The sequence below is a fragment of the Cervus elaphus genome, chromosome 4 (assembly GCF_910594005.1).
Source record: "Cervus elaphus chromosome 4, mCerEla1.1, whole genome shotgun sequence".
Classification (NCBI taxonomy): Eukaryota; Metazoa; Chordata; class Mammalia; order Artiodactyla; family Cervidae; genus Cervus; species Cervus elaphus.
This window is the reverse complement of record NC_057818.1, coordinates 9,781,490-9,795,136: the sequence shown is the minus strand read 5'-3', so window position 1 is coordinate 9,795,136 and position 13,647 is coordinate 9,781,490. Positions and strand designations below refer to the sequence as shown.

At 58.5% G+C, this 13,647-nt stretch overlaps 1 protein-coding gene across 1 annotated transcript in view; it reads right to left on the bottom strand.

Annotated features, from left to right (window-relative positions):
- The window catches only part of LOC122691556 (c-Maf inducing protein), a 204,687-nt gene extending 196,211 nt beyond the window's left edge, over positions 1–8,476 (bottom strand). The window contains exon 1 of the mRNA XM_043898139.1: positions 7,803–8,476. Within this exon, the coding sequence (XP_043754074.1) occupies positions 7,803–8,099 (297 nt within the window). The 5' untranslated portion in view covers positions 8,100–8,476. The remainder of the gene's footprint in view (positions 1–7,802) is intronic.
- Between the last annotated feature and the right edge of the window lie 5,171 nt (positions 8,477–13,647).

Here is a 13,647-nt window from a genome sequence, read left to right as displayed (position 1 = left end):
CAGAAATCCCCCACGGGCCCAGGACAGGAGCCAGAAGGGACCCGTTTTGCGGGAAGCACAGGCTGGCTCTCCCCCACCCCCCACAGCACCCTGGCCCGTCCATGGGGAGGTATCGCCGCAGGCTGATCCTCACGCGGGCATGCGGAGGAGACCAGACTCACCTAGGCTGGACAGCGAGCCAAGAGAGGCAGCAGACGGCCGGGAGGCAGTCTGGGCTCTCCCCAGGCTGTGCGCTCCTACCTGCAGCTCTCCCGGGCCTCGAAGAGCTGGGGACCAGCCCAGGACCCCAGGAAACGTGCCAGGGCCATCTCCTCTCCCCTGACGACCCCAGCCCCAGGAGCCTCTGCTGCCCTGCCCCCGCGGAGTGCTGCAGGCAACTGGAGAATCTGACCCTTCTCCTTCCCTCTGAAAGGAGTTTGCTCAGCCTGGTCTGTGCACACACTCTCCGATCACATCTTTCTGACAGCAACCGGAGAGGAGGAGCAAGCAGCAGCGGCCTGGGGTGCTGGGAGGCAGAAGCCCCCGGGGTGAATTCCAGCCCAGCTGCTGAGTCAAGTGCAAGGGTCTTTGGGCAACACGCTGCTTACTCAACGGAAAAAAAGCCTGAGGCGAATTCAACGATTAGTAGGTTCTAGGTCTGAGAACCTCTGTAATGCAGTATGGACAAAGGGTGCTGGTTTCAAAGAGTTTGGCTGGGTTTTGTACTGAATAATTTAAGAGTCTCTTAGAGCACTGCCATTCTTCACTAAGGGAGGGAGCGGGTTAAATAAAACACACACACCCCAGAAGTGCTAGAAACAAAGGAAGGGGCTCCCGGGGCAGGGAGCTGCCAGCGTGCCCCGCACAGAGCACATCCTGGGCGCTCACAGGTATTTTTCAATAGATGACAGCAGCGCCCGGAAGGCAGGGGTGATAACAGCTGGAGAGCGTTTACTGAGATGCAGGCACTTCACTGGCCTTGAGGCCAGCCTCAGGGCCTCTGCACGTGCGGTCCTCTCGGTCAGGAACGCTCTCCCACCAGACACCACCTCCTGCCCTGAACGCGCATGCAGAGGGGCAAGGCCTGAGCCCCACACAGCTGGCCCGCCTGCTGCTCCGTTTTCTCAGGGGCTGGAAAGACTTTATATTTCCTCACTCAGTGGTTTCTCGTCTGTCCCCCACCCCACCGACACACGCTCCAGGTGGGCAGGGACTGGTTTTCCCCAAAGTGCCTACAGATAGTGATATTTCTGCCGAATGAACTACCGAGGCTTCATTCACCTAACCCTGACATCATGCTAAAAGGAAGTCCCCGTAATGTGAACTTCACAGATAACGAGAGAGGGGAGGTGGCCTGCCCGAGGTCACCCACCAGCCAGGACACTGTGGGGGCCGGGCTCAAGCCTGCCGGTCTGACCCCTCTGCTGGGTCTGGCTGCTCCCCTCCACCCACCCCACCGACACCCCAGACAGCGGGATGTGGCAGGTATAAAAGCTACTGGACATTTAATTTCAGCACAACCACCTATTTCCGCACCAAAAAATATGTCCTCCATGATCCCCTTAGTCTCAACAGACACAAAAACCACCCCCATGCATGCGCACACACACACGTGCACACGCGTGTTCCTCATCACCCTTCGTGGGGCCCTGCTGGTATCAGCCAAGCTTCAGCCTCACACGGCCTCCCTCGGCGCCCCACTGAACGCACTGGTGCCTTGTCCCCAGGGCCGGGAGCAGGGAAGAGACACTGTCACTTCCTCCTTTTCTCCACCACGGGGCCAGGCAGCCTGCCTCCATCCTGGGGAAGCAGGAAGCCGGGGGACAACAACGATGCTCCCAGGTGGAGCAGGAAACGGCCGGCCTGGCCACGCAGATCCTTGTCCTCAGGGCGGAGGTCAGTGGCTCCTGCTGGGGCCGGGCAGCCAGACCCTCAGGAGGCGCGCAGGCCGGTGACAGTGAGCCAGACCCAGGCATGACTCAAGACAGCAGTGACCCCAGGCTGCACGGCCCTTCCTCGCCTGGATATTTTACCACTCGCCAGAAAAGCAGGCGAAGAGCACGCAAATGATAAAAACAGAGCAACTCCACTCCACACAAATGGGAAGTTGTCTGGCTGGAAACAGCAGAAGCCTGGGACTAAGCTAAGTGTCCAGTGGCGGGGGATGGTCTACTGACACCGTCACGGTGCCCCTCTGCCATGCCGCAGGGAGAGCAGCTCGGCTGGCACGGGTCTATATAGGACGACCGAGAGGGAGCGCATCGCCCAGCCAGGAACGGCAGCACAGGACCCCGTGAAGACGCCCCGAACACTCAGCAAGGACGCAGGGCCGGCCTGGGAGAACTGGGACTGTAGGGACATGTCATCTTCCCCATACGCCCTGCCGTACCATCAGAAGGAACTCGACGTGCGTATTAGTATTTCAGTTTTCAGGGGAAAAAAAAGGTGGCGGGGGGAATTCTCTATTAAAAAAAAAAAAAAAAACTAGACTGTTCCCCTTGAGGAATTGTTTACAAACTGCTTCCCACAATTTCTCTTCCTTCATACATCCCAGATCCACTAAATACCCCTAAGTTTCCCAAACACCCGGCTCGTCCCCAGAGACTTTCCTCTGGACTCGGCCCGTTTTTAAACAGCGGTCGTCCCCTGCATCCGTCCAGGGTTTCACGATGCTCTCTCAGGGTAACGAGGACAAGCCCAAGGGGATCACACCCCTGCTGCGTGCTGGCCATCCTGCCAGGGGCCACCGTGAGCGATCTCCAGTACTCACAGGGACCCTGCAAATGAGGGAGGATCATCCCTGCTTCTAGGGGGAAAGCAAAGCCCAGTGAGGGAAAGCAACCGTCCCAAAGTCACACAGCCAGGAAGTTTACAACCCAACACTGAGCAAACCCTTCTGTGCTGCTCCGCAGTGGAGACGCCTGAACCACTAGGCTGCCTTGCTGAGTCTCATTTAAGCCTTTCATCTAAGGTGTAACTTGACCATGTCTGGAGGTGCATTCCACCACATTACCAAGTGGGTACCACGCTCACGGGCCAAGCTGAAGCCAGCAACGAGGTACTCTCAGGAAGCTTCGGTTTTTCAGGGTGACTTGGCCGCCGGGGTCCCCCTAAGCCTGGCTGAGTGCGGTGCCCCACAAATGCTCTCTCCCACTGCCAGGTGAGTCAGCGGGCACCCCAGTTGGCACGGAGGAGTGGGCAGGCCGGGCATGGCCACCTGTGGGCACAGAGCCCATGCTGGCTCAGTAGCAGAGCCCAGTCGTGAGCGGCAGGCTTGACACTTCAACCTGGACCGGCGCGATTTTGCCTGCGGCCAGAAAGGGCACCTCAGGTTGCACCAGGCGAGTGGCAGCATCAAAACTACTCCCTCCTGAAAACGCACTTACTTATTACAGCCTGGGGGAGCAGACCCTGTGTGCTGTTTACAGAGAAGTCAGATTTTCTACTCCTCTTCTGTCTCTGCCCCTCCCCTCCAACCCCCTCCAATCAGACAAGTTACCTGGAAAACAAATTTGATATACTCCAAAATCTTATGATAAAAGGCACTGAAAGAAGAAAACAGAATTCTCTGTGTTTACTCATGCCACGAAACGCATCACACAAATCAAAGGCCGGGATGGGCCCAAGGAGGAGGTGCAAGTGACGGGAGTGGAGAAACGAACACACGTGTGCATGCACACGCAGGCAAGCTGCCAGGGGACCTGGGGCTTACTCAGGAGGACATGGATTTTAACTCCCAAGAGAAACCACCATCCGGATGAACCTGGCACTCGACACCCAGTAGGTGCTTAGGAAGCGTGAGTCCGAGCTCAGAAGGTCGGGCCCCGAAGAAAACATCAGGCCAAAGAAACCAACGAAAACTGAAGGGACTCCTCTTTTCCCTTTTGCAGCAAAAAGCCCAGAGACATTTTAGTTGCAGCAGCGGAATGGCTGAGAATTTAAAAACAAGTCTCATCAATGAATCGAGGCTTAAGAATAAAGAAGGCCACTGTTAACCTGTGCTCTGACCCCTCTTTGGTCAGACTAGACCAGCTCCCCCAATTCTAGCCCACCTCCCCCAATTCTAGACCACCTCCCCCAATTCTGAGATGCCACATGCTACATGTTATTTTTTTTAAAAAAAGAAAGGTAGAATAAAAGGTTAGCAGCTGATCCGCACTTCTCTGGTGCAGAGGAGACAAAGCAGAGGGACAAAGCCCTCTTCCCGCGGACAAACATGCCTAGCAGGTGATCAAATTCAGCCCAGGCAAGACAACAGCAAAATGGATTCTGGTCCCTCAGACCCGAATCCTGCCTGCCTCTGCAGGACTCAGGGCCTTTGGCTACCACCGATGCGGTGGGCAGCAGCCACGAGAGGCCCAGGGAGGCGGGGGACTGGGAAGTCCGGACATGAAACGGCAAGGAGGCGCCGTATGCAGGCCACAGCCTAGGCAGATGGGCCCTGCCCCCGCAAGGTGCGGCCATGTGTACCCCAGGGAGGGGCAGGCGCCTCGCAAGCACCCCCGCCCACCCCCCAGGGCGGCCAGCCGGGTCACTGTCGCCTTTGTGTTCCCCTCTTTGTTTATGAGTCTTCCGGATCCAAAGTCTCCTGCACACAGTGCATCAGGCCTGGCGCTGTCACCGGCCATGTCAGGCACACTGTTGACTCTGCAAGGATTTAATCAGTAACCAGCCCAGCAGATAGGCGCAGGGGCAAGCTCCAACCTGACCCCACCAGAGGCAAAGTTTACAGCCAGGCCAGGGGAGGAGGCTGCCACCCTCCACCCCATCCTCTGCCGCCCCCCTGGGGGGCCCCCCGGGCTGAGCCCACCTCCCCAACAGGGAAAGGAGAGAGGGCCGTCCACCTGGGGGGTGGGGGGCACCCGGCTGGAGCTGCCCACCAGGTGGGACTGAGAGTCTGGGCGCCTCCCCGCCCCCCCCCCCCCGCACCACCCCCCAGCCTGAGACAGCTGTGGTCCTGGACGCCTGGTCTGTATCTCTGACCACCATCCAGCTAATTGGATCGCGTAGACAGACTACAAAGAGGGTTTGGGCAAAGAGTGTATTTGGTTTGTTTATTGGTTTGAATCCAGATCAATCACTCTGAGTCTTGTGCCTGAAGCCCACACAGTTAACCAGATAATTACCAAATGGTTCTGAGAGGAGCTGTGTAGACGGCTTAATGAAAGGTCAATGCACATTTGATGGAAGGCTAAAACCGATATGAAACACTGCCCCACCAGCAGCTCGAGGCTGGGCTGCACGGGGCTTTCCGCCGCCGTAGTGAACTACACTCAAGTTCACCTTTGTTTCATTTGGGCTAACATTTCTCAATCGAGGGCTTGGGCCGTGCTCTAAAACGCAGAGAGATTACATAACGCCCGGGGCCTCAGGGAAACCCCTGGGGCTGCTTTCCCTCCCCGGGGCCTGGACACCACCACTGGCCAGGTGTCTGGTGATGGGATACGGTGCCCGCCAACCCCACTTCTGCCCTGGAGGCCGCCGCCGAGGCCGGGCCTGCCTCAGCAGCCCCAGTCAGTGCCTGCGAGCCCTGGCACACAGACACCCGTGCACCCCCCTGGAGCCCACCATGGCCAAAGTAAGGGACAACCCCTCCCCTGCCAGCGGGGCCTGCTGACAGGAAGAAGGGGGGCAGCCCATGGCACACCGGCCCGGAGCTCCCCCCTTGCCCCAACCCCAGGGCAAGGCTCTGCTGAGCCGCATCTGACCCTTGGCCCCCAGGCCCAGAAAATCACGGCTCTTCTCTGGAGGAGCCTGGGCAGGGGAAGGTGCCATCCACCTCAGCTGGGGAAGGTGGTGTGGTGGCGGAGGGGGGGGGGGGGGGGGTCGGTGAGGGCACCCTGGCTGCTTGAGAAGTCCAGCGCAAGTGGTTTCACCCTTGCCTCCTCCCCTCTCTCTCTCTCCACAAAACACACCTCTTGAGCAATCAGAGGTAAACTGGGGGAGGGCAGGGAGGGGGAGGGGCGCCCTGCGCCTCCCGGGCTGGCTCACCCCAACCGCGGGCAGCACAGAACTGCGCCCGGCTTCCTCCAGGGGGCCACAGGAGCTGGGCCCGTCCTTCCCACGGAGGGCCACTGTGCCTCCCAGCCGCTTTCTCTTCCCCAGCTCCCCTTCATGTTAAGGGGTGGCAGAAAGAAAGATAAAAGTCCCCCACTCTGACCACCCTCCCCTCACCCCCCGCCAGCCAGGGGGAAACTCTGAAGCCAGATTTGGAGGCTGCGACTCCCAGGCAGGGGACCACTAAGGGCTGAGTCTAAAACGCTGTGTGCTGGCGGGTTTTCCGAGGCTCCCCCTCCGTCAGATGAAAAGCCAAATGCCGCGGCCTGGGGCTCAGGACGGGGTTTGAGAACGTGCGCGAGCCTGAAACTGGGGCTGGAAGGCTTCACGGCAACCCAGGATCCTCTCCGAGAAGGCGGTCATTGCAGATTGCACCAGCGTGCCCACAGGAAAGAAAAAATAGGTGTTCTGAGCACGTCGGACCCAAAATTCAGAATAAGAGTCCTCGTGTGTTTCAATGCTCTCAGGAGGTGGTGGGGGGGGAGCAGTTTCAAGGAGTATGGTTTCTTCTGCTAACTTTTCCCCCCTCCCCATTCCTTGGAGCATGTGTCATGGCCTGTGACACACTGCCAAGGGAACATGGACGCCGGGGGGACGTCTGCACACACTACACGTTTGTGACATGTCGTGTAAGTGACACCCTGCTTCCTGGCTGGGTTTTCTTGGCACAGGTGTGGGCAGGCATTGGATTCAGCACACCCCCACCGCCCCACAGGCTTAGTAAACAGGATCACGGTTACCCCAGGGAAGACTGCATTCTGGGGAAGACCTGCCACCTCTCCAGAGAGGATGGGACACCCCCCACCACACACCACCCTGCACCCAACAAGGCTGGGGCCCAAGCAGAGCTGGTGCTTTAAACTGTCCTTGTTTCAAAACACAAAGCATCCTGTTCACCTCCTGCCTGCTACCCTCCCCCGCAGCGACCCCACCACAGCCCTCTCTCTCCACCTTGCAGATTTGATTTCAGAAACCAATCCCCGACTTCTCTCCCTCTCATCAGGGTGACCCAGTCCCAACCATACATTTTAAAACAATAACATAAATACAACCTCCAGCAACAAAACACACGTACAAAATACTACACAGACAATGCAACAACAGAGCCCACAAGCCAGCTTCCGCAGGGAAACTTGACCGTCCTCGGTGGGGAGATAACCCGGGACCCCCGCCCCTCCCCCTCCACTTCCACCCTCCCGGTGTTGCCAACGAGGTGTTTTTTTATTTTTTTTTTTCTCAGAAAGGGAAGCACCCAGTTTTGCCTGCCAGCCCCGGCAGGAAAAAGACGAGTAGAGCAAAGAAAGGAACTGGCTTCTGGAAATTTTTTGGGTTTTGGGGTTTTGAGGTTGTTGGAGCTTTTTTTTCTTTTTTTTAATTGTTTTGTTTTCCCCCTCCGGCGCAGATCCAGATGTGCCTTCAGAAAGGGAACTCTCACCACCATCGGGGCCCAGCCTCGGGTCTATCCCAAGGTCCCAGCCGTAAGGAACACAAGCGCTGGGCCCGGAGGTGCCCGAATGCTCAGTCTGGGGACAGGGCCAGATCCTCTCCAGAATTCCAGGGTCTCCCGGGGCCCGCCGGAATCCACAATGCAGCCGGGAGCCCAGCCGGGGAAAGGGGTGCCCGGTTCTCCCGGTGCCCCCACAACCACCCCCCCGGCGCCGGGCAGGCCCCGAGCTCCAGGTGCAGCGGCCGGTGGGAGGGGGCGCCTCCCGGGCCCCGAGGGGAGGCGCGGGGGTGCGGGCGCGCCGACGCGCAGAGCGACTCACCGTGGCGGACGCCAGGCTGTTGTCGGCCAGCGTTAGGTGGTGCGGCTCCCAGCGCCTCAGGAATTTCGAGGTGAGGATCTTGCTGAGAAAGGTCCGCGGGTGCCGGATGACACAGACCTGGATGTCGCCCTCCTGCAGCAGCTTGTACCTCATCCCGTTGCACAGCAGCAGGGCCCGGCGGCAGGGCACGGCGCCCATCTTCGTCCCCTCGGGGGCCGGCACGTCGCCCCCCAGCAGCGGCTTGGTCTCCTCGATCTGCCGAGGGTCGCCGCCGCCCGAGCTGCTGGTCAGATCCATGGCCGGGCCGGAGGGAAGCGGGGAGAGGGGCTGGCCCGGGCTGCCGGGGCGGCGGGGCCCCCCGGGCGGCGGCCCGCACCCCCCCAGCCCCCGGGAAGGCGGCGGGCGCGGGGCTGGGGGCGCCCCGCAGGGGCGGGGCCCGGGCGGCGGGCGGCGCGGGGCTTCCTGCGGGGCTCCTGCTTCCTCCTAGCTCGTCGGGTGCATGCTCGCGGCGGCCGAACCGGCTCGGCGGGCAGCGGGCGGGGGCGCGGGGGCGCGGGCGGGCGGGGGGCGGCAGCGGCGGGGGCGGGCGGCCGCGCGGGCGGGCGTGTCTCGGGCCCGCCGCCCGCTCGTGTGCACGGTGCGTGTGTCCGGGCGGCCGTCCGCGGGCGAGTGTGCGGCGGGGCCGCGGGGGCCGGCGCGGCGGGGAGCTCGCGGAGCCGCGCGGCGCGCGCGCGATTGGTCCCCGGGGGTCATGTGCCCGCCCTCTGACGTCAATGGCGGCAACGCCGGCCGCCGCCGCGGCTTCGGCCTCGCGCGGGCGGGGTCCGCCGGCGGGGGGACGCGGGGCGGGCGCGGCCGGGCGGGAGCGGCGGCCCCGGGGCGGGGGGCGGGGGCGGCCTGGCCCGCGGGACCCCGGCGCCCCGCCCGGAACCGGGGGCCGGGGGCGGGGCGCCTGACGTCACGCCGGGCCGCGCCCCCCCCCCCCCCCCCCCCGCCGGTGCCCAGGCGGCCCCTGCCCGAGAGCGGTCTGCGCGGCGGGCCGGGGCCGGGGCTGGGGAAGGTTGGGCCGGAGATGCTGGGGGAGGGCCGCCCAACCTGGGACCCCCAACCAGCTCTGGCCGCCCACCTGGATGGCCAGGTAACCCTACACCCCCGCTCAGCTCTGGCCGCCCACCTGGATGGCCAGCTGACCCCCCACCGTCGCCCAGCTCTGGCCGCCCACCTGGATGGCCAGCTGACCCTCCACCCTCACCCAGCTCTGGCCACCCACCTGGATGGCCAGGTGACCCGCCACCCCCGCTCAGCTATGGCCACCCACCTGGATACGGGACACAGATATTCCCTCAAATTGCAAATGTCCCGTCAAGTATCCGAATAATGAGCCACACAAGCCCTGGCTCAACCAGTCGGACTCCACGGGCCTCCTGGTCATTTACAGATGTCTGTCTGCCCTTGGGGTCCTCAAGCTTCTCGGGGGAGGGGACAGGCTCCCCAGCCACCATCCCCCCTCGCTTCCCTTCTCCTCCTGGAGTCTGATCAGTTTCTAATAGGAACCTAAACACAGAATCCCTCTCCAGCGTTATGGGCGCCCCCTCTGCCTGCACCCCAGAGGCCCTCACCTCTTTTCGTCTCCCCTTCAGTCCGGGTCATTTCTCTCTGCATCCCCAGGCCCTGCAGGGCTGTGAGAGAACCATATTGGATGCACCCTCGGGGAAGGAACTGCCATGTCACAGGGGCACTCCAGCTGTGCAACAAGAAACGGTCCCTTTCCCTTTGTGCAATCGGGAGAGGTAGCCAGTGCTCAGCTCTGGGGTTGGGTTCCTCACATCCACACACTTCTACAGTCAATAGCATTAAAACCCCCAGATCTGTGCCTTTTTGCTTAATGAAGGTGCCTCTGTAAGTGGACACACAGGTGTGTGAGCATGCATTTAATTGCATCATAAATGCCAAAGTCTGTCCACGGCAGCCCTTCAGTGGGGATTGTCCCCTCCCCCGCACTCCAGAACACACAAGATTAGGGCTCCCCAAAAGACTCTCACCCAAGCCTGGCCAGGGCTGGGACCCGGGTGGAAATCAGGGCCGGATGTGTGTCCCTCCGCGGAGAAGACACCTGCAGGCTGCCCGGGAGATAGATGCACAGAGCCGTTCTCTCGTGAGCCCTGGGGAGGCAAGTGAGGTGGGGAAATGGGGAATTCACTGATGCCCTACAACCTGCTGGCAAATTTTCTTCTTCAGGTTCTGAACTTCAGCAGCCTTAAGAAAACCATCAAACAAGAAAGAGTCAAGCTGGAGCCCCTAACTGATGACACAGCCCTAGGCCATAGCTTTAAGAGGGTTTGTGTGTGCTCAGTCACTTCAGTCATGTCTGACCCTCTGTGACCCCCTGGGCTGTAGCCTGCCAGGCTCCTCTCTGTCCCTGGGATTCTCCAGGCCAGAATACTGGAGTGGGTTACCATGCCCTCCTCCAGGAAATCTTCCCGACCCAGGAATCGAACCCACGTCTCTTACATTGGCAGGCGGGTTCTTTACCACCTGGGAAGCCCATTTAAGGGTGTTAGATCTGTTGTTCAGATCTTTATTGAGCTGCTGTCTGCCAGTTGCAGGGATAATTCCCGGTGTCCTAAGCATGCACACAGCTTTTCTTTCTCATAGCAACTCTATGACACAGGGTTGACCCATCACCATCCCCTCCTGCAGGTAAGGATACAGAGAGGCTGCCAGCCTCATGTGGCTCATCAGGACCCGGCCCAGGTGCGAAGCTCAGCATCTAAGGCCATGTGAAGACAATGACCATACTGCTCATGGCACTACAGGAATGGGGGGCGGTGGGGAGAGGTTTGCGGGTGTGTGCTGTGGCACTGTGGACATGTCCTGACTCCAGGTGGTCATTAGGAATCAGGGAAAGCTGCTCCTTGAAGCAGGGAAGACCCTCAGCCCGTGCAGGAAATGGCAGGCGTTTGCCACAGCATACAAAGAGCCCGGGGGGTGCAGGGCAAAGGCCCTGGAGGTGAGCAGGGGTGGAGCAAGCAGTGCCCTGAAGTGCAGGCCCGGGGACCAGACTCTCCCCTGAGAGCAGTGGGACGCCACCACACGGGCCATCCAGGGGAGTGACTTGTAGATGTCACCTTCATCCAGGCCACGGGCCACACACAGCAGGACATGGACAAGGTTTGCAAAGCAGCAGCCTGGAGGCAGGGAGGCTAGTGGAAAGGCTGCCGAAGGTACCCAGGATGGAGGTGATGGGATGCAACAGGAAATCATGAGTGGGGAGGCTCAATGGCAGACAAAGCAGCTGCTGTCCACTTGAGGGACATCTGTGGACCCTCTCTCCCCGTTCACGGGGCAGAACTTCAGCAGAACGAGATTTACCAGGATGCAGTTTAAGATTTCATCCAGACCTCCTCAGCACTGCTTGATATGGTGCTTGATCTGTAAGCATTGAACAGAAACAGCATGATAAAGTGCCAGGTACTATGCTGGAGGCGTTATATATTTGTTCTCTTTTCTTCCTCTCAACCAACCCAGAAGACAGAAATTACCATCTCCATCTTAAGGATGAGGAAGTTGAGGTTTAGACAAACATGAGGATCTTAGCCAAGATTTTGACCCAAAATTCTGTTTGACCATGTTTTTCCCACTCCTTTTGTAATGTTTTCTGAGGCTCAGGAAGAAAAGTGTTGAATTTGATCAATATATCTTTCAATAATATTTCTTGGTTTGAGTTTGACAGTGACATGGAGCCTACAAGATACTGTAAGAAGTTCCCTGGAAACTGAAAGCAGGAGTTCATGGTCAACAGTAGCCCTCGTGCTTGCAAGCAAATACACAGTGACCTGTGGTCAGACTCACCTGTGCCCTGTTGCTTAGGCCATAGACCGAGGTCAGTGAGCGAGGCTGCGAGGAGATGGGTTGGCTTATACTCAGTGATACACAGAGTCCCTCACCTCCCAATGGCCTAGGTTCTTGACCTAAAAATGAGTAAGTCCAGCTGTCAGATTCCATCAGAAGCCCCCTCCCTGCAGCCCCCCAACCTCTGTAGGAGACACAAGCCCACTGAGTTCCCACCAGTGCCTCAGGTACCCAGGTCATCCTCGGTGTCACAGGGGTCCAGATTCTGCCAGCAATAGTGCAAGTCCCTTAGAGGTCACTCTCCTGGCATCAAACCTGAAAGGGTCATGGAGTAGTAGGAATGACAGACAAGGTCACGACCCCATTACTCTCCTAGGGCTCACAGGCCGGTTGACTCACAAAGATCACCAGAAAAGCTTCCATGTTCTCCGATCTTTGCTGGCAGCCCCTCCTCGTTTGAGCCTGTCCTGAAGAGCAACATTCTGCTCTCACCGGCTCACTACAAGTTCCTCTTCCACTTGGATCAACAGCATACCACGGGTTCACTCGGGGCCATGTTGGTGAAGATGCTACTTCTTGCTAGACGCTGGGGGCATGTAGTGAGCGGGCAGGAAACAGCTCACAGCTCAACCCTGAGGTCCCTCAGGTCACCCCCTGGAGCCAACTCAGAGGGGAAAGACAGACCTGCTGCCCTGGAAGCCCACAAAGGGACATGAGGAAGTGGCAAAGTCCCCGGTGGGGAGGAGAGCACGAGAGCTGATGACTAGCCCTGGGAGAGGGCCACCTAGGCATTTGCTTTTACCTACCACACGCCCATAGGTCCTTTGCCCAGTTCCCTCCTCCCCTCTCCACGAAATGCTCCACAAACCCAACACACTGTATCCTCCAAGAGGGCAGGATCTGTTCCAGTTCTGCCCATCACTGTGTCCAGCGGTGTGCTGGTGAATGTTCAAGCGTCAGCTTGAAGCGGGGGGGGGGGGGGGGCGGGGTGCAGATTTATAGCATTCGACAATCTCCCTAGTGGAAATATTCCCACCACGGCCATCTTCAGGTTATCAGCAGGCCTTGCTGAACATGGAGAGTTGGGAAGAGATGTACCTCATTGCAGAGTGTTTCCACCCTACAGATACAACATTCCGGGGGACATGAAACAGGGGCAGAGGGGTCTCAGCTCAGGGCTTGCAAAGCCTAAAATATTTCTATCTGGCCCTTTTACAGAAGAAGTTTGGCAACCCCTGAAATAGGCATAAATAACCTTCAGAACAGAAATGCTAGTAAAATAATTAGGAAGTGGGGAGTTGGTGATGGACAGGGAGGCCTGGTGTGCTGCGGTTCATGGAGTCACAAAGAATCGGACATGACAGCAACTGAACTGGACCGAACTGATGAGTTTTATTACCGTTTTAAAGATATGATTTATTTAAATGTAAGTTGATATTAATTCCATCCTGTTTAATGGCTCTGACAACCAGCTTGCAAAATTCCTGAAAAACAGTCAGCTCTCATGGGCGAGCATAGGTCACCTCCAACAGGTCCCTTCCTGTTCTGGACTATAGAAGCTGCACGACGGTAATCTGTTGAATGGCTGGAAATCAAACTGCAATGCCAACACTCTAACCACTAGGCAACACTGCCCTGCTTCCTGCCTGCCTTCATTCAATTCCATTAAACCCCTGTCAGCACCTACTGAGGGCCAAGGACTTTGCTGGGAACTATAGGTCCAGATCACACAAGATGCTGCCCTCGCAGGGCTCATAGTTGAGTGAGGGGACTCAGACACCCCTCCTCCCCCTTCAAAAAAGTGTGTCGAGAAGAAAACAAACTTCTTGCCCTTCCATTTACCAGATGTGTGTATCTTTGTTTGATTTACTGTAAAATGAATTATAACAGCACCTTTTCCCAGAGTCATAAGGAATTAAATGAACTCACAGCCCAGCACTGGGTGAGCACATAGAATAAGCATTGTATTTTCATGTTGCCACTGCCATTTTTG